The sequence below is a fragment of the Caretta caretta genome, chromosome 4 (assembly GCF_965140235.1).
Source record: "Caretta caretta isolate rCarCar2 chromosome 4, rCarCar1.hap1, whole genome shotgun sequence".
Classification (NCBI taxonomy): domain Eukaryota; kingdom Metazoa; phylum Chordata; order Testudines; family Cheloniidae; genus Caretta; species Caretta caretta.
This window is the reverse complement of record NC_134209.1, coordinates 134,199,958-134,226,275: the sequence shown is the minus strand read 5'-3', so window position 1 is coordinate 134,226,275 and position 26,318 is coordinate 134,199,958. Positions and strand designations below refer to the sequence as shown.

At 41.4% G+C, this 26,318-nt stretch overlaps 2 protein-coding genes across 12 annotated transcripts in view; one reads left to right on the top strand and one right to left on the bottom strand.

Moving 5' to 3' along the window:
* Nucleotides 1-17,728, bottom strand: part of ZFYVE28 (zinc finger FYVE-type containing 28) — a 324,770-nt gene extending 307,042 nt beyond the window's left edge. For all 8 annotated transcript variants that reach the window (XR_012668216.1, XR_012668217.1, XM_075128096.1 and 5 more), the window contains exon 1: nucleotides 17,342-17,728. Coding sequence is in view for 5 of the 8 variants with exons in the window: in XM_075128094.1 (XP_074984195.1) it covers nucleotides 17,342-17,380 (39 nt within the window). In the remaining 3 variants the exon portion in view is untranslated. The remainder of the gene's footprint in view (nucleotides 1-17,341) is intronic.
* A 428-nt stretch (nucleotides 17,729-18,156) lies between these two features.
* CFAP99 (cilia and flagella associated protein 99) overlaps nucleotides 18,157-26,318 on the top strand; it is a 106,088-nt gene continuing 97,926 nt past the window's right edge. For 2 of the 4 annotated variants that reach the window (XM_075128093.1, XM_075128091.1), the window contains exon 1: nucleotides 22,805-22,927. In XM_075128093.1, coding sequence (XP_074984194.1) covers nucleotides 22,808-22,927 — 120 coding nt within the window. In that variant the 5' untranslated portion in view covers nucleotides 22,805-22,807. Of the gene's footprint in view, nucleotides 18,314-22,799; nucleotides 22,928-26,318 lie in introns of those variants that run through there. The other 2 variants (XM_075128092.1, XM_075128090.1) reach the window with 2 other exon arrangements.

Sequence of the window (26,318 nt, the reverse complement as noted above, 5' to 3'; positions counted from 1 at the left end):
AATCCACAAAGTTCTCCTTCAGCTGTAAACTCCAAAAGCCCAGGAATTTATCTGATGTTTTACCAGCTACAAAGCACTGCTCACAATTACATCAATAGCGCTGTATAAATAACTCTTCTTGTTTATTGTTTTAATAGTAATAGTTTAATAGTTTTTCCATTGGAAAAGTAAAGGTCAGTGTTTTTACAAAAAGAAATGTAATATTTTAAGGTAACATAATGGCTCCTTCTGCAAATGGGTATGTGCTTGCTATCATGTAGGAAGGAGGCACAAAGGGCCCAATTCTTCATGCTCTGCACCTTGCACAGTCATTTACAGGGGTATAAAATGAGTGTACAAAGTAGACCTAGTTGAAAATAATTGAAAAGTCATTGCCAATTGGAAAAGATTCTCAGTGTAATTTTTAGTGGAAAGCTTTTTCTATTTTTTGACATGCTCTAGTGGAAAGACAGTGTAAAATGCCACCACAGCAGAATTATCTTCTCACCCACCCTCCTGGTCTTTTTACATCCGTGTAATAATCACTTTACCCCTTATGTAGTCATTTAAACCTGTGTAAGGCAGTAGAAAAGAAGGTCTAGGGTTATAAATCAGAGAGATATTAGACAGTGGTTCTCAACCTTTTCCATTCTGGAACTATCCTTGCTCCCAGAAACCCATTCCCATCCACCTATCTAGCTACAATTCCCCACCCATTTAGCAATACGGTCTGAACCCCTAGACACCCATTTATGACCACATAAAGAACCCCTGTTTTAGTCTATCAGATGATTTCACTATTGGAGTGTTCCAGAATGATTTCTTCTAAAGCTGGGACATAAATAGTTAAGAATTATTAGAAAATGTAGCTTAAAAAGAACCCACCTGAAGTTCTAGAGAGACAGTATGTCAAGAACTTCTTTCCATTCCCCCCACATCCCTGCATCCACCCACAATTGTATATTTTGATCGAAGTGTAGGACCACAAGAATAGGTACACAGGACTCAAAATTTAAGAAGTGGGAACAATTTTCCACTTCAAGGCAAATCTGCAGACAAAGTAACTACAATTACAGCATTTCTCAAACTGGAATCTGTGGACCCCTGGGGATCCCCAAGGGTACTCCAGGGGGTCTGTGGGCCCTGCTGATCAACTCCTCCCTCTCTATCTCCCGGAAGCTACTAAAGCCAATATGGGAGATTTTAGGCACTAGAAGTCCAGTGGCACAGCAGGGCTAAGGCAGGCTCCTAACCTGCCCTGATTCTGCACCACCCCCAGAAGCGGCTGGCACGTCCCTGCAGCCCCAGGGGGTGGGGGAGGGGATCTTCGTGTGCTGCCCCTGCCCTGAGCCACTACTCTGCAGCTCCTATTGACCGGGAACTTCGGCCAATGGGAGCTGCAGGGACAGTTCCTGAAGGCAGGGGCAGCATAGAGACCCCTTCCCCCCACCCCACCCCCCGCCTAGAAGCTGCGGCTAGAGAGGTGTGTTGGTTGCTTTCGGGCACTGCCCAAGGTAAGCACAGCCTTGCCAGACCCTGCACCCCTCACCCCCTCCCACACCCCAACCCCTTGCCCCAGCCTAGAGCCCACACCTTCTCCCACACCCCGCCCCCCTCCCACATCCAAATTCCCTCCCGGATCCCGCACCCCCTGCCCCAGCCTGGTGAAAGGAGTGAGGGTGGGGTACAGCGAGCGGAGGGAAGCGGGGATGGAGTGAGTGGGGGTGTGGGAAGAGGTGGGGCAGGGGTGGGACCTTGGGAGAAGGGGTGGAATGGGGGCAGGGCCTGGAGCCAAGCAGGGGGGTTTGGGGGTCCCTTAAAAAATTTAAAGCAAAATGGGGGTCCTTGGGTTGCTAAAGTTTGAGGACCGCTGTACTAGTAGAAGATGGGAAGGGGAGAAAAACTTCAGAAAAGAGAAGGAAAGAGAACCTAGTATTTTCACTACCAAGGAGCATTCCTGTGCTAAATCTAAATCAATGGAAACTTGACGGTCCAGCTTGTAAGTACTGTTAACTGTAGATGCTCAGCAGATCTCTTCATGGGTTCAGATACATGCACTGCTAAAGAGGGTACCAAAGATTGTCACAGAAGTTAAGTAGCCTTTGTTGTTAAGATCTGTTTTAATGGATAGTTGTAGTCTGGTGATTTTAGGGATTTAAAAAAAAATACATACTAACTGCTCTGGCATGGGGAAGCCATGTGGACCACAGGCAATTGGTAAAAGCACCCCTAAAAATGCGCTAGTAAGATTTAATGAGATTATTAAAAATGATTAATGTGGTGTAAACTTCAGACTAACTGGAATCATTTAATATTAATAAACACAAGCAACTTTCTTCCTCCTTTTACCATGAAGGAGGAAATTAAAAACAAAATGCTAGATTAGTACAATGTTAAGGTTGCACAGTTAAAATTAAAACAAGTAAGCAAAGCAAAAAAGCTACGGTTCCTGCAAAAACTTTAACCTGGACTTGTTGCTTGTACATCTATTTTCTGTTATTAGTTTTTCTTGACACATATATAGCATAGGGTTTTTATTTTGCTAAATGTAAAACCATGAAATATTAAACTAAAATTTCACAGCAAAAATGGGAAGAGAAAATATATATGTTTAACATTTCCAAATTAACTTTGCTAAAGGAGAGAGACAGTGTTGCAGTTTTGGCAGACAACAGGGAATGAGAAACATGTACATTGATTACATTACCATTTCTGCTAAATCCTTCATTTATGACCTTGGCATGCCATTTAACCTCTCTCTGCCTCCGTTGCTCAGTTTTACCTTACTAATTAAGGTAACGCACAAAAAAAAAAAAAAAAAACACACCACACACAAACTTACCTGCTGTGAGGCTAAATGTATTAAGTGTTTGTAAAATGATCTATGATCTTAGAATAAAGGCACTATGGAGGATTATGAGTAGTTATATAAGACCGTTTGAATTTACCAGCAGTTTATTTTAACTGCACATCCTTACTGGTGCATTATCTGTTCTGGTGTATTACATATAGAACATGCACACTAGAATCAACTCTTACTGCCACTGTTAATCTCGGTTATACAGCATCTACACACAAAACAGAATACTAATTGTAAATATAACAAATCAATTGATAAAGTAAATACAACAATTAAAAAGGCCCTGGAATACTGCTCAGCTCATCATTTCAATACTTCATCTGCAGTTGTATTCATTCTAGCCCCCTTCCACCATGGGTTAAATGTGAGAAGATATCTTATCTCTTTGGAAGACCTACAAAACCACTATCAATGATTCATGAAGAATCATTTTTATCTCAAAGATCCTGTGTGCATCAAGCTCTGCTGCTTTAATTTCCTACACAAGCAATAGATTCTCTGTGATTTACTAGAAACTGGAACTTGCAGTGTTCTCAGCACCTACTAGCCCTAGGACTAAGCAGGCTAGTCTAGGTGAAAGAACTACTTTTACCAACACACTCCCGGGAGGCCATTGCTGTGCATTTTTAAACACTTGTGTACTATATTTAGTTATACCATTGCCAATCAACTTTCTATTTAATAACCTGTAAAGAATAATTACTCTGTCTCTTATGCTCTATACCATTCCTAGCTTCACTCCATATTTATGTTTCTGCATTAGAGGAAACATGCTCCTCATTTCTCCCCCTCTCCACATCCTTTCCTCTCTCTCTTCCCCCCCACCCCATTTTTTTTTAATTGAGCCCCTCTCATTCTGATCCACCTAAGCATGCACTCATCCATGTGACCGGGGTCCTGGGGGAGACAGCTGAGGTCAGTCAATTAGGGTGAACTGCAAAGAATGGGGCAGACAATCCCCAAAGCTGGTGGATATTCCAGTACAGTACTTAGATTTACCAAGCCAGCACTAAACAGCTTCTGTTATACCTTACTGGCTACTCAGAGGTCCAAAACACAGTTCCCTTAATGTAACCCAGCCTCAGGCCTCCACCTAGTTACTCAAGTCAGATATGATGGAGAATTAATAAAAGAAAAGATTCTACCAATCCCAAAGGATCGGACATACTACCTCCCAGGTTAATAAATATTCCAGACCTTTACCAAATACATGCTTCTGGCGAATTCTTATTAACTAAACTAAAATTTATTAAGAAAAAAAGAGTATGGTTAAAAGATCAATATACATACAGACGTGAGTTCAATTCACTGAGGTTCAGATTTATAACAGAGATGGTGAGCTTTGTAGATGCAAAGAGTTCTTTCAGAAATAGTTCAAAGGTTATAGTCCAATGTTTATATTTCAGACCAGTCAAATCAGAACTGAGATCTCAGTCGTTGTGGCCTAGGCTTCCCCTGCATGAAACCTCAAGCAGATCTGAGATGACAGGATCAGGACTCAAGGATCTTTTATACAATTTCAAGCCTTCTTTGACAGGTTGGAGTCCCTTGGTTTACAATAGGTAATCAGGGCAACTTTGAAGTAGGTCCATCACTGATACTTAGCTACACAAATTAATGTAAGGCAATTGCCTGTTTTTCACCATTCACAGATGATCAGCTATACATTTCAAAAAGTTGAATACAGCAATATCTTGTGTTTACAGTTCATTTCAATACTAGGATGTTCTTTTGATCTCTGAATTAAGAGATTACAGCATAGACAGGGACTGTTGATTACATTGTTGACTTCTACCCATATATATGTAAATACACAAAAATTATCTCCCCATATGTCTTTGAAGGTTGAATTGGGGTCATTTGGCGTAACCCTTTCCGGCCATGTGTCTCAACCATATTCAACCATCCAATTAGATTCATTCCTGTCTCTTCTACTGCATACTGAAGACAGAAGTATCGCCTGGGTCATTGCAATTACTGACTGTCCTCCTCCTCCTAAAAAGAGCTGTGGGGATGCTTGTACCAGATTGCTTCCTTTCCAGGATGGGAGTGGGAAATAGCGGCATCTGAGTCGGTTTCTTCTCCCTCCCTCTAAAAAAAAAAAACACCCAGAATCTTCCAGGCCAGTCTATTCCCAGACTTGTCCACTTCTTTAGGGCATGGCTACACTCAAAACTTGAGAGAGTTGCCGTGGGAGCGCTCCCACAGCAACACTTTCAAGTGCCAGTGTGGTCATGCGCCAGCGCTAGGAGAGAGCTCTCCCAGCGCTCCTGGTACACCACCTCCACGAGGGGATTAGCTTAGAGCACTGGGAGCATGGCTCCCAGCCCTGGGGCACTGTTTACACTGGCGTTTTACAGCGCTGTATCTTGCTGTGCTCAGGGGGGTGTTTTTCCACACCCCGAGCAAGAAAGTTGCAGCGCTGTAAAGTGCCAGTGTAGCCATAGCCTTAGAGAAAGGAGCCAGCAGCTCCAGCTGCTCTGCTCCCCAACCCCAACCCTCTTGTTCTCTGTACATCTGTTAACAGCAAGGATGTATAATCAGTTAACACACAGCCATTTCATTATCTGTTCAAAGTGTGAACATAAGAGCCAAAACAAAATACTCACTGTTCTTACAAATTGTATCTGAAATTTCCACAACTTAAGTCAGTTAAATTTTTTAAAAGCTAATCTACTTATATTCCACAGGCTATTTCCCTCTATTATAAGCAGAGGCAGATACCTGCTTTCAAAATTCCTGCTCTACAATTACAATTCAAAAGATTCCTCTGGCACCAAACAGAATGTGATTGTTGAAACTATACATCCATCCTTGGTCTTCAAAAAAAAAAAAAAAAAAGTTAGTAAGTGTACCCTTCCAGACCAGACATTTTTACTGATAAGTCCCTTATGCTATTCAAGAGGGAAATTAATGCTAACCTGTTAAATCCCATGGAATCAGAATCTAAAAGGCATCCGAGAGTTCTACCAAATAAATATATACAGTACAGCTTCAGAATACACCAGAAGAAAGGTGACAGGATAGTTCAAGGGATTAGCAGAGACCACAAACATTGTTATCCTCTAATCCCATAGGCAGAATAGAATTTAAGATAAAGCTGGTCAAAAATTTAACGGCACATTTTTCACATAGGAAAATGCTGTTTCATCAGTATCTACATTTTTGTGGTAATGTGTCAATTTCAACAAAATTTGATGGAAACATTTCTGAGACTATTCAAAATTGAAATGAAGTTAGCATTCTATTGTTACATTCTGACTTTGTTTCTTCTGCTATACTTACATTTTAGTATTACAATGCGGACATTACCAAAGAGGGGTTTTTTTAATATGCTGTTTCGATGTTTCTGAAATTAAATATTTCCTTTCACAAAATATTTTGAGATTGATTTTTAGCCCCAAATTGGGACCAAAAACAAAATGTCAGTGTCAGAATTTCCCAAAGGGCAAAGTTCCATTTTCCGACCAGATGTAGATGAAGCACATTGATAGACCCAGGCTGTACCAGATCTGCAGATAAGTAGACTTTATTGTCCAGGAATGTCAGTCAGGCACTGTTCACAAACACTACATTCATTCAAAGATGTCACACAAAAATAAAAGATTAAGAGCTACATTCCATTAGCAGCATTTCCAGTTTGAGTCTAATTCTGGAACTTCATTCTCCGTCTCTGAATACCAAATACATAATAGGTTTCAGAGGGGTAGCCGTCTTATAGCCCACGAAAGTTTATGACCAAATAAATTTGTTAGTCTCTAAGGTATCACAAGGAGTCCTCGATTTTGCAAATAGTGAATTTTGTACTGGTACCTGTGACAGAACTTTTTTGGAAAAAAACAGAATATGGCACCTTAAAAGTCAACAGACAATTCTTCCCCAAAACACCCAACTGCAAAAAAACAAGAAGCAAATCAGTGAGTACTCTGTACTATCAAACTTGGGACAAGGAGGTTTATTTCCCAGTCATGTTTGCACATTATCTTGGTTACGAACAAGAAATCAAAGACAAGCATTTATTCTGAAACCGTGGTTGAGTCATTTTGAAAAACAGACAGTCAAACATTAGGTTTCAGAGTAGCACCCGTGTTAGTCTGTATCCACAAAAAGAAAAGGAGTACTTGTGGCACCTTAGAGACTAACAAATTTATGTGAGCATAAGCTTTTGTGAGCTAGCTTATGCTCAAATAAATTTGTTAAACTTTATTAGATAAAGGAAAAGGTTAATTTTACTTTTAGTTTTGATGTGAAGGGCATGCACTTATCCTGTTTTTAAACAAACAAAGTGAAAAAGACAGGCTAGAAAAAAAATGGGTGAAATATGGCTTTCACTGATGTTTTTGGAAGACCAGACCACTGGTTAGTTATGAGTGGATGCTTTGACTCAAGTCAATCGCAATACCTGCTTGGACTTTTGTTAGTTTGATTTGGTTAGCCGTGTTATTTGGTTGGATTATTTTGTTTGTTTTTGAGGCAAGGTAGGTTTGAATGATTGCAGTACAGTTGACTATCTACAGTTGACAAATCTATGCTAGAGCTCTGATGTGCTAGAGCTACTGAATAGGTGTTTTTTGTCCAAACTGAAGATGAATTCAACTACTCAGGATTTCTCAACCAAACAGCTATTCTGCTCCGAGCTTGAGTCCAGTCTCATTTCTTCTTTTAATGTGCACATTATAAATCAGATGGCTGAACATTCTAAAGCCCATAATTTTACATAGGGTAAGCAGAGTCAGGATGAGCTCCACCCTGACATCTGGTGGTGAGCTGTGGCAAGTTGTGGAAAAGAACTTCAGGGGCTGATCTCATTTGCATAGGCACACCCACCCCACCTAGCATGAGCCCATAGTTGCCCAAATGGTCACTTTGGCTGCTGTGGGATCCCTAGTTTCTCTGTTATTGGGGCAGGAAGAATAAACTGTTATTATCCTGATTATGTGAATCAGGGACAGTGGAACTACACTTGGCCTTTTGTTATGATGGAGGGACTCGCCATTGCCTAGTGAGTGCTAGTTAGTTAAGGGACATGGGTTCCAAAATTTAGTGAATTAAGAGAGGCTGGGGACTGGAAAAAAAAATTTAAGTCATACCTGGTGGTATGGGCCCCCTGGTGAGGGCCTTACATGCTAATTGCACTTCCTCCTTTCTCCTCTGTGGAATATCAGAGCTAATTTTGATTCTATTAGGAGTCTAGTTAAAGGCTGCTAAGCTGAATTCACTTTGGGTCCATGGTGTACTAGCTCTGAGGCTCCCCTACTACAAGCTGAAATCACTGAGTGTTGTGTTAAGTAGTGGGGGGGCCTGAAGATATATTGTGGAGCAGTTCATGGGATGGCTGGAGTGGCTAATGGGACGGCTGGCAGAGCAGAGCGGCTGATGGAGCAGCTCATGGGGGCAGCTGGCAGAGCAGAGCTGTTCGTGGGATCACTGGTGGAGTGGAACAGAGCGGAGCCCCATGGAAAGGTGGGACAATCGGCTTTGGACCCACGTAAGGTGCCCAGTAACCGCCCATCTCCACCCACATTGGGAGGTAAAACTCTGCAGATAAACTTTCGAACTCTGACGCTGCACTGACTCAAGTGGAGTGCCCCAGGGGTCGGTCCTGGGGCCGGTTTTGTTCAATATCTTCATAAATGATCTGGAGGATGGTGTGGATTGCACTCTCAGCAAATTTGTGGATGATACTAAACTGGGAGGAGTGGTAGATACGCGGGAGGGCAGGGATAGGATACAGAGGGACCTAGACAAATTGGAGGATTGGGCCAAAAGAAATCTGATGAGGTTCAATAAGGATAAGTGCAGGGTCCTGCACTTAGGACGGAAGAACCCAATGCACAGCTACAGACTAGGGACCGAATGGCTAGGCAGCAGTTCTGCGGAAAAGGACCTAGGGGTGACAGTGGACGAGAAGCTGGATATGAGTCAGCAGCATGCCCTTGTTGCCAAGAAGGCCAATGGCATTTTGGGATGTATAAGTAGGGGCATAGCGAGCAGATTGAGGGACGTGATCGTTCCCCTCTATTCGACATTGGTGAGGCCTCATCTGGAGTACTGTGTCCAGTTTTGGGCCCCACACTACAAGAAGGATGTGGAAAAATTGGAGAGTGTCCAGCGAAGGGTAACAAAAATGATTTGGGGTCTGGAACACATGACTTATGAGGAGAGGCTGAGGGAACTGGGATTGTTTAGTCTGCAGAAGAGAAGAATGAGGGGGGATTTGATAGCTGCTTTCAACTACCTGAGAGGTGGTTCCAGAGAGGATGGTTCTAGACTATTCTCAGTGGTAGAAGAGGACAGGACAAGGAGTAATGGTCTCAAGTTGCAGTGGGGGAGGTTTAGGTTGGATATTAGGAAAAAAATTTTCACTAGGAGGGTGGTGAAACACTGGAATGCGTTACCTAGGGAGGCGGTAGAATCTCCTTCCTTAGAAGTTTTTAAGGTCAGGCTTGACAAAGCCCTGGCTGGGATGATTTAATTGGGGATTGGTCCTGCTTTTGAGCAGGGGGTTGGACTAGATGACCTCCTGAGGTCCCTTCGAACCCTGATATTCTATAATTCTATGACCAGGGACAGAGACTTTTGGGACTTTGGGTGACTTTTGGGAAAGGAAAGGGAAAGGACATGCCCCAATTTGCTTAGGGTGGGTTTTTTGATCACAGGTTGTGTTATGAATCCTGTTGGTGTTTCCCCAATATAATGCCACATTGTTTCTCTCTGTTATTAAAAGGCTTTTGCGACACTCAGACTCTGTGCTTGCAAAATCGGGAAGTATTGCCTCTTAGAAGCACCCAGCGGGGGTGGTATATATTTGTCCCAGGTCACTGGGTGGGGGCTCAAGCCGGTTTTGCATTGTGTTATTGGAATGGAACCCCTAGATACTGAACCCAGCCCTTGTTGCTGCCAACTCTGATGGGCAGAAAGGTTACAATAGGATGCTTTCTGCTTCACAAGTAATTATGTAAATTGGTTGTACTATTCTCAGTGAAAGATATTCTTTGAAAAGTTTCATTTATTTATTTTATTCGGCCAACTTCACAGTTATATAAAACAAATTTCTTCATGATCACAAACTTTCTTTTCATGATTTTTCATGACCAAAATTAATTGCAAAGGTTTTATTTACTCATCCTATGGCCTAGAAAAAACACTGTTCAGGTGACACCATTAAAAAAAAAAGAGAAAGATTACTTAAGGGTCCATGTAAATTTGTATTATACTTTTTACCTCTTTTTCAATCAGATTGCACCCTAGCTGAATATTCCAAGCTTTCAACTCTGAACTTGCCATAATTTGTCGTTAGAGCTATGCAACTGATTTTTCTGTTCACAAGCTGAACTGAAAGAGCACAAGAAAAATCATTATGGAGTCAAACTGTTTGGTTTGACTCAAACTAAATGTTTTGTTTCACTTTCAGTGTCTCTTTAATGTTTGTTTAAATAAGATTGAGGGAAATGCCAAAATAAAACATTTTCCTGAAGAAGAAGAAAAAAGTCAAAATATTGTGTTTTGGAAAATACTGAAACATATTTTGTATTCCAGAAACTTTTTTTAATCAAAATTTGCCAAAAATTTACCCAAATTTACTAATTGTTTCAGTTGAACCCAAATCTGCATTTTTATTTTTATTTTTGGCACAGACAGGTTTTGCGTGAAAAATTCCACCTGTGACAAGCTAGAAAATTCTGTTTTCACAGGAAGAAGAAATGTTTAGAAATTCCGTTTTTATTCCTCCTGGCATTAAGCCCATCAAATGGAGTTTGCTCTATAAGATTTCTCCCTCCAAAATGATCTGGTCAATCCAATGTCCTCAAACACACTACATGCTAACATATCTTCCTTTATGACATCCCAACACTTCAGCCTCCGTCTTTTTGCCTTTAATCTTGTTCTGTTGGACTCTTACCCACAGAGTTGTCAGGACTGCCCTTTACATGACCAAACCATCTGAGTCTATACTCCTGCATTTTTTTGTTTATGGGTGTTACTTTGAGTACATCTCTAACACACATTTCTCATATGGTCCTTTTTGCTTACACCAATTTCTAAATATTTATCTACTGAATAAATTAACTTAATGCCCTATTTTAAATCTAACAATACAAGATTATTAATATATTTATAATTATCTTATCTGCTCCTATTTGCAGGTTTAGCATCAGCAAACCTGTATTTCACTTTCACAAGTCTAAAACAACAGCCATACAAAAGAATAAGTGATTCATTTCCAGTTCACCTTTAACTTATTTTTTTCTGAATGCTTTCGATATCATCACTGATTTAAAGCTAGTTTTGAAACTACAAAAAACTCTTTAAAGGCCCAACTTTCCACTAACCTCTTGATACCACTTGTGAAATAGCCTCTGACCTAACACATGTGGAATGTTCTGTCAGTACAAGATAAGAAGTGAACTGAACTGATAAGATATTTTTTCCATTACGTGTATACACACATTTCAGTCACAGGTGAGAAACCCTCTTATCTAAAAGAAGAAGCCATCACTTTTTTAAAAAAGGCAGCAGCAAAGGCTGGAAGCCTGCAACACATAAGAGAGCAAACAGGATAACTATTGTCCTATCAACATGCAGCAATTCAAGAATACAATTGCTTGAAATCCCTGTCTGCATTTGCTTCGAAAAGAAGGGAAAACACTCAAAACAAAATCTGCCTTGACATATCAAATCTGGAGTCCCAGAAAGGGAAAATAAGATTTACAGGAAACTAGCAACTAGGAAACAATTTATGGTATTCAAAACAATGGTTACTGTATCCCATCTCACTCCCCTCCAGTCCATTTACTACAGCAGCTAAAAATCATCTTCCTCACTAGCTACTCAAACCATTTCACTATGCTTTTTGACTCCTTCTCCTCCCACTTGCAGCAAATACAGCTCTCTTAGCTTCCCCTTCCATAACCAACATGATTGGAGACAGTGTGGTCTAGTGAATAGGACACTGCTTGAGGGTCCAGGTCTTATTCTGGATTCTGCCACTGACTTGCTTGTGACCTTGGGCAACTCGCTTCATTTTTCTATGCCTCTGTTTCTCCTCCCACTCTTTGTCTATCTTGCCTCTTGTAATGTCTTGGGGGATGGGACTCTCTTACTATGTGTCTATACAGTGGGGGCCCAAATCTTGGTTGCAGCCACTGGGGACTACTGTAATACAAACAACAGCAACCATTTTCTGTCTCACCTATATCTGTGTCCTTTTCTTCCTACTGCCCCTCCCCTCTCCACTACCGCAATGAATTCTGCCTAATGCTTCCCAAGTTTGCAATTCTTACAATACTGACTGCTTGATTACGGATACTAGATCTTTAAGAAAGTCAATTATGCAAGAACCTCAGCTTTCTTTTTTGTTTTTAAGTTTCTAGCATTCATGGTTGTTAAAAAAAAGCTTTAAAACATGAACCGTAAAAGCTCCAAAACCAGAATAAAAATGCAGACAGTTTTTTTTTTTAAATCTCACAATTTTTGGAGCCCATTTCATAATTTTAAATTCCTGAAGTCAGCAGTACTACCCCTCCTTTCATGTTTTTCTCCTACTTTTCTTCCCTCTCTTTCAGTGCCCTCTATGCTGATAGGGATTTTGAGACATGTCAGATGCCTACCTTCTCGATCAGTTCCCTGCTGAAAATTGAGTTCTTCCCTAATACCCACAAGTACTAACCCATCACTAAAAATGCTGTCTCAAACCTAGAAACTTAACTACCAACCAGAAAAAAAAACTTGACCAAAAAAAGATGCTAGCTTTTCTTCCTCCTCTTTACATCCAATTTATATTTTCTATTTAGATTGTTCTACATAGTTGACTGAGACCCTATCTTGTACAGTGTCAAGGAAACGTTAAACACTTCAACACCATTACTCTGCCAGGGAACACTTGCTCTTTGAAACCGCCAAGAGACAGTTCCCCAAAGATGCTGCATCTTTCTAATCCACTTAGCATCAGCTCAGTTAGGGAATCTCCACATAGATGAGAGCAGCTAACCCATTGCTTTGTCCCCTCACAGACCTATTTCTACAGGGTCCAGATGAGGGAGGTGAACAATAAGGAAGCAGCCCTTCCTACTTTTATGCCACCCAGATTCTCCAAGTTTGGTCCAGGTGAAAATCTACCACCACCACATTTAGTTGCCTGGGTCTCTTAATATAATATGCTCAATTTCTCACAAGGTTGAAATCAAAGTGATCTGAAAGTTGGCAAATACTGTACGCAGTTCAAATATAATTGTTTAAACTACTTAAATACTCCTTAAATCTACAGCACACAATAGTTGGATGTTTCCAAAGATATTTTCACCATCTAACTGAAATTTATTTTTAATTTAGTTTGTATGTACTTACTTTCTGCATCTCTTTTATAAAAAATGTTCTTATAGTCAATTGAGTAAAGTTTACGTCTGTATGATAGCACTAGTCAGAGGTTGTCACAGAGTCCCTGGGCGATGCTCTGGAACTGCTCCCTACGAAGCCAGGGAGGACTCTGGGGAAGTCTCCTCTCAGGGAGCAGCCTGTCTGCAGGACACACAGTTCACCTGGCTTCCACCTTCCTGGGTCTGACCTCGGAGCATTGAGCATCCTCTGCCCCTCCATGCGCTTCCCACAGCAAGTGCGCCCAGACGGGGTCCTGGGGAAGCCAGAAGGTCCTGCCCCACAACTTCGCAGTCAGACGTGACTCTCAGCCAGCCAATAAAACAGAAGGCTTATTAGATGACAGGAACACGGTCTAGAACAGAGCTTGTAGGTACAGAGAACAGGACCCCTCAGCTGGGTCCATTTTGGGGGACAGTGAGCTGGACAACCACGTCTGCACTTCACATCCCCAGCCAGCCCCAAACTGAAACTCTCTTCAGCCCCTCCTCCTCTGGGCTTTGTCCCTTTCCCGGGCCAGGAGGTCACCTGATTCCTTTGTTCTCCAACTCTTTAGCTCTCACCTTGCAGGGAAGAAGGGCCCAGGCCACCAGTTGCCAGGAAACAGGGTGTCGGCCATTGTCTGTGTCCAGACCCCTGCACACACCTGCCCTCTAGGGCTCTGCAAGGATCATACACCCTTATCCCACCACCTAGATTCTTAAGAACGGCACAGGGAAAACTGAGGCACCCCACACTATTCAGAGGAAACATTAAGAACAGTCCCACTTCGTCACAGAGGTAAGTATAGTAAAGGCTGGTTCTACATTTAATTTGTCCATATAGTTTTATCTATTCACCTCATTTGTGACGTGCAATACTTGTGCTACCCTATTCCCTGGCTTCTCTTACAGAATTGGTGCTGATTTAAAGTAAGTTGTGTATTAGTTTTATGAGATGGACAAATGTCTACTGGTATTTATTCTAAGCCATATTCATTAATGAACATGTATGAATAGTATTAGGAACCCAGGTTTGAAAGATGAGAGATTGTCTAAACTCAGTACCATGCATTCTACCACTACCCCACTAAAAAAAAAAACAATGGGGGGGGGGGGAGAAAATTGAACACTTAAGTTAATTAACTCTAAAAGGCTAACAACAGAATTGCCAAAAAGAGTAGTGTCAGCAAAATTTATTGCTATTGCAAAGATCCAAGTTTAAGATTTTAGGAGCTTTAGGACTGAAGAGGGAGCTGGTGGCAGCAGGCTGGAGTTGAGAAGTGTAAGAATGCCTCATATCTCTGACACACACATGGAAATGTATAGAGTGCAAATCCAGCACTGTCTATCCCACCCCCCAAAGATCACCATGCTAAATTATATAAAAATGAACTGTGGGACAGACCAACCTACTAAGGGGACACTCCAGACCAATTGATAGAAGGGGAAAGCAGCTAGCATAACCCGGGAAGTGATGGACAAAGTGCCAGGCATCCCTAATCCTAAATTCCCATCTTAATTTCTAACTCAAACTTGTTATTTAAGTCTTTGTGTATTTAGTTCTATTGTGTTACTCTAAGAAATATTCTACAGTAACAAATGTTTTAACAGATACTTACTGCAGGAGTGGCTGTTTCTGGAGGAATTCACAATTACCAATTACAGTGAACAATACTGATTCTGAATATAATTACACTAGTGTGAAAAGAACAAAATTGTTTGAAACAAAAACTTACTTTCATCCTTGCAAGCAAACCATGTATGAACAAAAGTGATACCCCTTCTGATGAAAGTAACTTTGTTTTTCTCTCTTTTTTTTTTTATTAAAGGGAGGTATTGCTCTTTTAAAAACATAATGGGAATGGTTCTATTTGAAATGTCAATACCGATTTTATGAGGCTCAATACTCTTCCACCACAGGTTTGAGAATTTCCTTTGCTCTCAAATGAAGTGAAACAATAGTATGCAAACATATACTACTGATAACAGTAAATCAGTTTCACCATATCTAGAATTCTCTATTAGAAGGAACACTATCACTTTAAAATCTAATCAGTTTCAAAAAGGAAGTAGCATCAGTTACTGCATTTACCAGTGAGTTCTCCTACTAAATTTGTGGCTTTGCAAAGATGTTTTCCTGTTTTTTTAAAATGGCTTCTCTCTCCCCCACTGCTAAATAAAAGGTGTGCACAAAAAACAAGCTGTCTATGAAGGGGAGAAACTATGAAGGTGACTAAATACAAAGTGCTATCAAGTTTATAAAGTAAACAACTGAAAGAAGATTCCACCTGTCTCCAATTTCACTAGGTTAAAAAAAATCCCTTTTTCAAAAAGTGTTAATCAGGATTAAATTATATATGAAATTCTACAAAACCAGCAAACAAACTTTTATAGCATCATCCCAATATACAATAAAATGACAAAAGGACTGGTTCTTACTATTTGGATGAAAGTAGCAACCATGTCTGAAAGATTTAATATGAGACTTTACACCATATTAAAATTAAAACTTAAAGAAAAATAGTGACATTTACAAGAGTTAAATTAGGTACTTGAGAACATAAACACAACTACAGTATCAGGGCATTCCATTCATCACCTAGACATCAGTAAGCTGTTCAAAAATATTAACATCCTTTCGTTTATGAAAAGAGTGTCATACAAAAGAGAATACTGCTCTCCTACCATTACTTTACCTATCCCAGAAGCTTCTGATAATTCTGGTGTAAACTGTTTTACAAATCTTGCTTTATGACGTTTTAATTAATTAATTTTGGGAGGCAAAACAAGACGACATCCATCCACAAACCACAATGTAACAAAATCTTTACTTAGAAGTTTTCACTTTATATATATTTAGTAAAAAGAAAAGGAGGACTTGTGGCACCTTAGAGACTAACCAATTTATTTGAGCATAAGCTTTCGTGAGCTACAGATGCATCCGATGAAGTGAGCTGTAGCTCACGAAAGCTTATGCTCAAATAAATTGGTTAGTCTAAGGTGCCACAAGTCCTCCTTTTCTTTTTGCGAATACAGACTAACATGGCTGTTACCCTGAAACCTATATATTTAGTAGTATTCCATTAAAATATAGAATTAGCAACATTTGACAAATGTGAAGGTTTTACTCGCTCTCCAAATTGGGAGTGAATTGTATGCAACACAGTAAACAGCTGCTATATGGGTTTAATTGAAACTAAAAGTCCAAAGGGAATAAAGGACTGCCTAGTAACTGTGAAAAGTGAAGATTACACTGGCAGAGTAGTAGTCTCACACAGCTAAACCAGCAGCAGCTCTACATCAGCACAGAAAGACAAACACAGTAAGGAACCTCCAATGAGACAACTATCCCCCAAGAACAGCATCCGAAAGCCTCCCCCTCCTCTTCTTTTGTTGTCAGGTCCAAATAACAATAAAGCACATGCTCTGCTTTGTCATCTCGCCTCCCTGAACAGATAAGCTGCCTGAAGGGCTCTCCCGACGCGCAGAGAAACCGCTCACTCGAATGCGGGTGCCTTGCAAATCCTAGCACACTTTTGCTGTCTCTGAAAACACAGTGGATCATTATCAGCAGCACAAATAAAACAAAATCCTATTTCTCTATAGATCTCTACTGCCTCCCTTTTAAAACTGGGTCTACCTGATAATTAAAAAAAAACAAAACGCATGTTCTTCAACTGCCAAGGATCTAATCGGCTGCAAGTTAAAGATACAGCGAATCACGGGATGCCCGTGAGAGACAAGCAAGGTTGGGAGGGCGGCGGGCTGCCGAAATCCCTTTTGAGCGCCACACACCGTCCAGGTGAGCCCCACAAAGTGAGGCACTGCCAGACCCCCTCCTCGGACCCCTTCCCTGACGCTGCCCGGCAAGACCTAGACAATAACATACTCCCTCCTCTGCCCACAGCAGCTCGTAGGTGCACGGGCTGGGCACAGCGCGGCAGGTACGCCCGGCAGGCTCCCTCCAAGGACTCCGCTCACACGCGGGATCCTACAGGGCACCTCGGCCGGCGCTTCCCGCGCCCGTCGCCGCGCACACAGGCACCGGGGGCTCCCTCGCCCTCCGGCGCGCAGGAAGGGCTGACCCACAATGGACACCCCCAAACCAGAGCCGGCGCGCCGGAGATGCAGCAGGCTCGCAACTTACCTTGGGCTTGTAGAGCCACTTTCTGAACCTGTTCATCATCGCCCCCGCGGCCGCCTCAGCCTCTCAGGCCGCTTCCCGCCCCCGGCTGCTGGTGGCGGGGGGGCTTTGGCGGATCCCTCTCCCCCGGCACCGCAGGCGGCTGGGGGGGACCTGCCGAAACCCCGTCCCCTCCTCAGGCTGCTCTGAGGGGCTGGCAAGCCCCGGTCAGGCTACGAGCCGCGAGGGAGGCTCTGCCCTGCTGTGGAGGAGTGTCCCTCAGGCTGACCTGCCCAGGCACCGGCCAGCAACGGCGGCGGCGGCGGCGCCTCTCTTCATTGACAGCCCCCAAAACATTCCGCCGCCGCCGCCACCAGCTCCCAGCAGCAGCGCTCATCCGTGCGCCTGCGCACGGGCGGACCCCCTCACCAGCGCTCTCTGCTCTTGGACCAATTGGAAGGCGGCCGCGAGGGGCCCCCTGCCCGCTGACCCCGCCCACTCGGCTGCTCATTTGCTTAACATGGATCCCTCTCCCTAAGCAAGCTCAGAAGGGGAGGGCTACAACTCCCAGCATGCCACGCCGCCATAGCTCAAGGGGCCGCTGAAAATAAGGGTGGCGAGTTGTATGCTGGGACTTGTAGTCTTGTCGCAGGGCAATAATTAACGCTTCCACTTAATAATATTAAGTAAATAATTATTATAGTCAACCCGGTTAATTAGGTTTCAGGCAGTTTCTGGGGCTAAAAAAATTCACCAGCTGGGGTCCCGCTGACCACCAGTTACTAGGCAACAGTATGTAAACATTTGCCGCCATCTTGCTTTTAGTCTTGTAGTTTTTTACTCCTCCCTGGACTATTCGAATACACGAATGAGGACGGCTGAGTGGACTACAAATCCCAGAGGCCTCCGCGCCTGCACACTGCGGGCACTACCTGGAGAACCAAGTAGTCTCCGCTCCAGATGGACTGTGCTGATTCTGCTGCGGCTCCCATAGCGGTGAGTGGGGGCTGGGCCTCGCTAGGACCCTTACTACTGCCCAGGGATTCAAAGCCTTCAACTTCAAATACAAATGCCCCGCCACAGCCCTTCGCCCGCCCGAGAGGGACCCCGGTTTAGGGCTCGCCCCAGCCATTCCCCTGTTTGAGGCTCGCTGCTATTTAGTTCACTGTGTGAGAGTCTTCAGGATGAAACCCAGTGCTTATTTTGTGCCAGGGCTTGCCAGGACTGAGCCCCGGCACCTCTGGGTTTTCTGCATCAGTTCTGAGTGTTAGCAAAAAAAAACCCACACACAACATTGCTAGAGCCCTGGCACCTCTTTCATTGCAAATTAAGCACTGATGAAACCTTAAAAGGCAAGTTGTGTCCACCCTCCCTGTGCAGAAATTGAAGGCTGATTTACTTTATTTGTTTGATTAGAAGAACAGAGCATTGCCTCAGTATCCTTTGCTAAAATTTTCCCTCTCCCACACTGTTGTGGAACTTATTAGACTTGCTGTTGGCCTCCCCTACCATTTTAGAGGTCGCTGCTTTTCATCCTTATTTCTGCCTGGTCACACTCACCATGTACTGGGCAATTTCCAGACATGGTCCCTATCATGGGAGCTGAGAGACAAACAAATAAACAGAGGGTAGAGAAGGGATGTTGTATACATGCAGTTATTTAAACTAATTTGTCAATATACAATTACTAAAATAGGACAAGTAAATTGTACTTAAATTACTCCACAAGCATAACATTGACAGACAGGATGATATCCACAGGCATGTTTCTGAAGCACTTTGGGACCCTTCAAGATGAAAAGTACTAAAAATACATGAGATCTTTTATTGGACCAACTTCTGTTGATGGGCAGCACAAGCTTTTGAGCTACACAGAGCTCTTCTTCCTTCCACCAACAGTAAAAGATATTACCTCACCTATGTTGTCTCTCAGATCCTGGGACCAACATAGCTACAACACTATAAAATACATGAAACATTATTATTGTCTGGGGTTGTTTAGCATGTAAGCATTCTATAGTGCAGTGGTTCTCAACCTTTTTACATTTGCAGACCCCTAAAACTTTTTGTATGGAGGTGTAGACCCATTTGGAAAAATAGTATGCAGAGTCCCAAGGGTTAAAAGCCACTATTTTATGGTAACAACAACCTTTCACGGATCTCTTATACATAGTCTGCAGACCCCCCAGGATCTGCAGACCCCCCCGGGTCCGCAGACCTCAGGTTGAGAACCACTGCTATAATGGGCATCACTGGGCAAAGAAGTTATAATTGCTTACACCCCAGGATGGGTAGTCAGTAGTAGGGATCAAACTTGGGACATCTGGAGCTTAATAAATGATCTTCTGCTGCCTGATCTAAAAGAGCCTATTCTCTTAGATGTGGCTGTACCAAGCTCAGATGTCTAGTTGGCCTAGCCACCACCAGATGGGCACAAAGTGCCACACCAAGTAGGCATAATAGCTTACATACTGTCCCTGGCCAGGCAAGCATGTTATGCAGTTCAGAGGCTTACCAGTTCAGTTCACTATAGAGGCCACCAGTTGTAATGCCAATGCCCCTGGGTGGGTCATTGGCAACAGGGATCAGAGCTGGGACCTCTGGATCTTAATAGTTTAATCTTTGCCACCTAAGCTAATTCAACTCTCTTCACCAAGGCTGTAGCAGGTTCATCAATTGTGTTGGCCTAGCCACACCGAGTAGACATGGCTTACACAGACAAACAGCATCTGTTACATACATGACCATAAATGTATACTTTTGACAGACAAAACAGAGATAAGACAAAAATGGGTAAGATGTGTGATCATGTGCATCACTGAAGGGAAAAAAATCAAGTTCACTGTATAGTTTAACCAGAATTCTAGTGGCTGACTAGATGTCTATAAATATAATAGAAAAAAAAAAGAACAGACTACAATATTTTGACAGTGTGTGTCTTTTTTTTAGAGCAGAATATTGAGAAGTAGGACTGCTGACCTTTATCCCTGATTGTGGTGACCCTGGATAACCACTCCTAATCACTCTGTCCCTTTGTTTACCTATCTGTAAAATGAGGATAATAAAATTGACTTGCCTGAGAGTTGTTGTGTAAGGATTAATAGCTGTGAGAATGCACTGTGAGATCATCAGATAAAAAAATGCTATACAAGGACATAGTATTTTTACTAAGCATGTTACAGAGCATGCAACTACATACATTAAAATATATTCATGGTAGGATATGTAGGAAAATATCAAATGTAGGGTCTGGTCCTTTAACCAGTCAGCACACAAAGCTTCCATTATAATAACTGCTATTGTACATCCATACCACTTGTATGTTTAAAAAAAAGCCTTTTTCATCTAAAGTTATGCTGCCCTAAGACAAAAGCATGCTGCAAAGAGGAGTTGTACCCTGACTCCAGTTGATTATGGTCATAAAGTGGTGTGATTAAATGTTAGGGGTGCAGAAAGTTATATGGTAAGTGGGGATGCTCTGGTGTACCCATATTTCCCTTCTGTGGAGATTTTTACCCTATATTCTTTGCAATTTCCATGGTTTTGTTTCCTTCTCTGCCACATAGATGAAAAAAGCATCTGGGTCATTTTGAGCAGCACCTACTCAACCTTATTGAATTTCACAAAAACCTTATTTGGTCCTGATTTAAGAAAGTGTAGTAGTTCCACTGAAGTAAATGGGGTTGCAACCTTTTAAGGCTATTAATTGAAATTCTGGATATGGTAGTGAAGGGAAAAATGTCTGTTGATACAGAAAACTTTTTAATAGCTCAGGATTAGAAAATATAATCTCCTATTATACTTTGCAAACAGAAGGATAACAAGGCACCAGCTTGTGGTTTTTACTCCTAATTTTTCATACCATTCCACCTTATTTGAATTTGGTTCTGTTTTATTTGACTGAAGCCAGCATGAAGATTAAACAATCTGATTATCATTTTTTAAAATAAAACCTCAATCTGTTTAAATATAGTCAAACTCACCAAACTGCTGCTGTGAAGAATTTTTTTCTTTTACATAGTACCTGTATCAGGGGGTCTGACAGTTAATTATGGAGCTTCAAATACCTTGTTTTTCATTTAACTATTTTCAATTTTTTAAATTTTTACTGGGGATATGTGAAGCTCGGGATGTTCAGAGGGGGAGGGCCCCAACCAATTCCCATTACAGCAGATAGAAAGACTCCCTTTGACTTCAATGGTAGTTGGATTGGAAGCCTTGGGTCAGTCTGAATAACCACATAGATACCTATCCCACCTGGCACCCTTATCTAAATCTTTAGAGCCTGAAAGAATTTTGTCATTCGGGGTGGAGCAAACTATACCCCATAAAAGGATATAGAAGTGAATATTCTCCTCTTGCACACTGGATGGTTCTGGGAGGTGTTTCCCTGAAGCAGAATTCTTCCTAATGCTTTTTCTGTGGCAGTATGATTCTGCGGCACCACTCACTTCTAGGCTGTCCCTTAAAGACATGATGTAGCTTTATATAATTGCTTTATAAAATTTATATAATAATAAAACTGCTCAGAAACTGTCTTACTAGTTAGCAGTTGTGTTTTGATCAGATCTGTTAGCTATATGCCCATATTAAACATAATCACACACAAACTCATTTTCCTTTCAACAGTTTGAGATTAGTATTTAAACATGTTATGAAAATTATAGTGAAATGCAGTAGTGCTGGAAGGTGAGGTACAGAAACTTTGTATTAGGAAGTATTCTAACAGCCTTTTAGAATCTTGATCAAGCATTCTTTTTTAACAGAAGTGTATGATATATGTTAAATACAAGATTTGGGAGGTTTTTTTAACATTTTATTTTCACTATGAAAAAATTAAATTGGTGATAATTTTGGTTTGCATGGCTGGACCAAGATAATGACTTTACTCACTGAACATTATTATGTTTACCTGGCAATGTAAACAGGCATGGTGATGTACAGACAAACGTTCTCAGGACAGAGACTTCTTTTAAGTCTAGGGATCAGGTGGGAAAGGGAACAGAGTAAGGGGGTAGTGTGCAATCTTGTGAGTATTTTCCCTAAGATTGGATTTAAGACTAAAGTTCTGTCTTCAGTTACATCTCAATAGGAAAGTTCTGTGAGTTAAATTAGCGCAGAAATTGGCCCATAAAGTATGCATGCTAGAGTTACTGTTTCTCTCCAATACAAGTTTTAGATATACTTCACCCAATAATCTGCTACTGAAATTAGTTGAATATGTTATCCTAATGATCATTAAAGAGACATTGTCAGAATAAAAGAGGCCTCATAATTTGTCACTTATTTATTTTATTGATGCTTATATTGTCTGCTCATTCCTTCTGTTAGCCTTTCTGGTTGGACAATTGGGATTTTGAACGCTTGACCTGAATGTTCCCATTTACATTACTGCAGTATGCGTGTCTCTGCAAGCCTATCAACATACATTATGCTGCAATTGAACGAGCCATACAAATTTAATGATTTACTTTATTTATAGGACTTTGCATGGTGAAGATGGCTAGCCCTGGAAAACATATTGAAATAGTGGTCCAGCAGCTCAACAAATTTAATCCTGAAAATGAGAGCGTAGAGCATCTCTTGGATGAGTCAGCTAAAGTTTTACAGGTACAGTAAGTGCCAGTTTATCCTAGGTGGATTTCACAGTTTTAATGGGAGTTTTTTTAAATATAAAGATGTCCTTTCTCTAATGTGATATTTTGAATTTCACTGCATTTTCTTACATATTTTATAATGTTAACCTATAGCTAGGGTGACCAAATTTTCAAACCCCAAACCAGGGCAACTTTCTTATAGTGATCACCAGGAGCCAGGGAACTGGTGTGAGAGGCTTTGGATGAGATACAGTGGCCTGGAGGTTCAGTGGTGGCAGGTACTGGAAATAGGAAAGGGTGGATGAAAAGGGGGATTGTTTGTGTGAGCAAGGATGGGAGAGAGGTTGATAACTGACAGTGTTTGTCATGGGGGACTAGAGGAAGAGAGAGGAATGAAGGTACAGGGTACTAGCACTCAGGAGATGTAGATTCAAGTCCATGATCCTCTACAGATTGTGTGTGACCTTGGGTAAGTCCCTTAGCCTCTGTCCTCAGTTCCCAATCTGTAAAAATGGGAATAAATAGCACTTCCCTACCTTACAGGAGTGTTGAGAGGTGCTCAGATACTCCAGTAATGGGCACCATAACCTCCTTAGACAGATACTGTAGTTAGATGGGCAGGAGTAAGTGACATGGGATTGGTTAGTGGTGAGGACGTGCAATTGATGGGTGCATATTACCATCATCCTATTTACTTTCATTCAACCTCCTTTTGCTGGTCCCTGGCTCCCATTCCAGTGCTGCTTCCCCTTTTCATTTCTACTGAAATCAAGCCCAGAAGCTGCCTCTATGTTGGGCTCAGTGTGGCACTTGCCAGGCAGCCTCCTGCTTTTCTTTTATTCTGCCTCAGATTGTCTATATGCTGCAGGCAGTGCCACAGAATCAAAGAGGGCCACAGAATCAAAGAGGGAACAAAGGGAGCTTAGAGATAGGGAGGGTGGTGTATCTGACTTCAGTGAAAAGGAAAGAAGAGAGGTTGGAGAGAAGCTAGACATCCTTCTGGCCAATGTAGTTTAAACCAACTGGAACAATGCAAAAAGTTGTATTTATGGTCCAGAACCAAAATGTATGGTCACCCGAGCAATACCACAACAGTCCTTAACTGGTCAGTACTTCAACTGGGATCAGTACATGGGGCTGATTCTCCACAGCCTTGCACCTTATGTAGTCATTTCCATCTGTACAAAGCAGGTATCAAATGCTACCATTTTAACCTGATAGTCTTTTAAACCCTCTTTGTACAGGTGTAAATAGCTACAGAGTGCTAAGCAGTGGAAATCAGGCCCAAGGACTTCAGGCTAAGGTTCAAAGTTAACCCTGTTTGTGTTTTATTTAAATGGTAATGTTTTGTTTACCATCAACACTTTTTTTAAAAAGGGTCTTGTTTCCTACTACTGTTTTCTTAGTTGTTCTACAGGGTCTGGAGCTGAAATCTCCATTACAATGCTCGGATGGGTTATTTCATCAAGACAACCTCTTGGCGGTAGATATCATGGGCCACACAATGCTTTTATTTACACTTGGACAGTCCCTTTTAAGTCACTGCAGTGGAGTTGTACCAGTGTAATAGAGCAGATTTTGGCATGAAAATTGTATAATGAACACTTTTTATTGCATTTATTTCACACCTGAAATATATTGACTCAGAATAATTTTGATAGGAAATTTCATTTGAGTAATGTTGACTTTTCTCTTCGTAAGCAAAGAATAAGGAAGTTTAAATTGTTTATTCACAATTTTGGCGGAAGATTGGAGGAAAGGAGGGAAAGTGTTATATACAGAGGTGTTGACATCTCTTCACATTTATTGAACAGTTAGATTGTACTTCCCGCTCTAGAGTGGGAGGTACAAAAACAAAAGAAGTACCTGCCTCCATGATGGACAAATGAATCAAACTTTCTTACACATCCTTTTTTAAAAAGGAGGAACAGGGAGAACAGCTGAATCTAGGGATATGGCAAGTCACTCTGATACTTGCACTGTCTAAATCCTCCTTTTTCTTTACTCTTCTCCCCCGAGTATTTTTGCTGTCATTTTATCCCTGAAAATAAGATCCCTTTTTGTATAAAAGTCACTGTAGAAACCATGCCAGTTATTATTCATTCTTCAAGGAAAGCTTTGATTGTGATTTATTCTTTCCTCTTATTTTGCATAACGGGTTGTTATCTGGGGGAAAAAATAGACTTTAGCACCTTTGTATATGACTTCTCTCCTCTCTTTTGTCACCTGTCATTTGCATTTTATCAGTGTCACAAATTCTTGAAAGTCAGAATTAAAATATTTTCTGCTTTATTATCAGTTAAATCCAAAATTGGTGTTGTACAAGGACTTTCATTATAAATAGATTCTTCTTGTAAGTCAATACTTTACACTTCTGATAGCAAATTCTTTTTCTGCTTGATCTCCAGAAGTCCTTATTTAAACTGTGTTATTAATTTCCTAGCATCTATGGATATTTGTGTGGCTACAATGTTCTTCAGTCATAGATGGAGTGGAGTTATTCTGGATTTATATTGGTGTGTCTAAGAGCAGAATTTGGCTCCATATTTATAAACTATAAAACACTATCAATCCAAATATCATCTGACTGGGTTAGTCATAATTGTGAGCTGCTATTTAAAATTTAATTTTATTATCTTGCAAGGTGCCCTGAGATGCAAAGAACGAAGGTAGCTCTAACAGTGTACTTTTGATTAGATTTGATGCCATCTACAGTACATTCTGGGATAGGTCTCATTTACACAGTTTGCTTTGATAATGCATCAGCAGAGCCTTGCAGTCACATTTGGAAAACTCTCTTCGGAGTTATTTATTATTTGCATTACTGTGTCACCTAGAACCCCTAGTCATGGGCAGGACCCCATGGTGCTGGGGTCTGTATAAATAAACAAAAAGATGGACTCTGCCCCAAAGAGCTTGCAGTCTAAATATAAGACAAGAAACAGTAGATGGATACAGACAGACAAATGGGGACAGACAATCATCCCCATGATACAGAGTGGTCACTGCACACCAGCAACCTAACTATTAAGTTTTTTGTACACATGACAGCAAATAAGAGTTTTAAGGAGAGATGTGAAGGAGAATAATGAGGTAACATTGTGGATGTTTGCAGAGAGCTCCTTCTCCCAAGCACGAGCGGCAGCATGGGAGAAAGCACAAAGATGCTTATGAGCAAATGTAACAAATGGAGAATGGAAGTTGGAATCATTGACCAAATGGACATGGGAGTCGACACATCAACAGTGCATAAGAAATAAGTAGGGTAGGGGTAGGTCCTGAAGGGCCTTGAAAGTAAGGATAAGTAGTTTGATGCAAGGGGGAGCCAGCTATACGCTTTGATTTAAATATTTCTAATTATTTTAAAAAATAAATAATACCAATAACCAAATTAAATTCTTTAG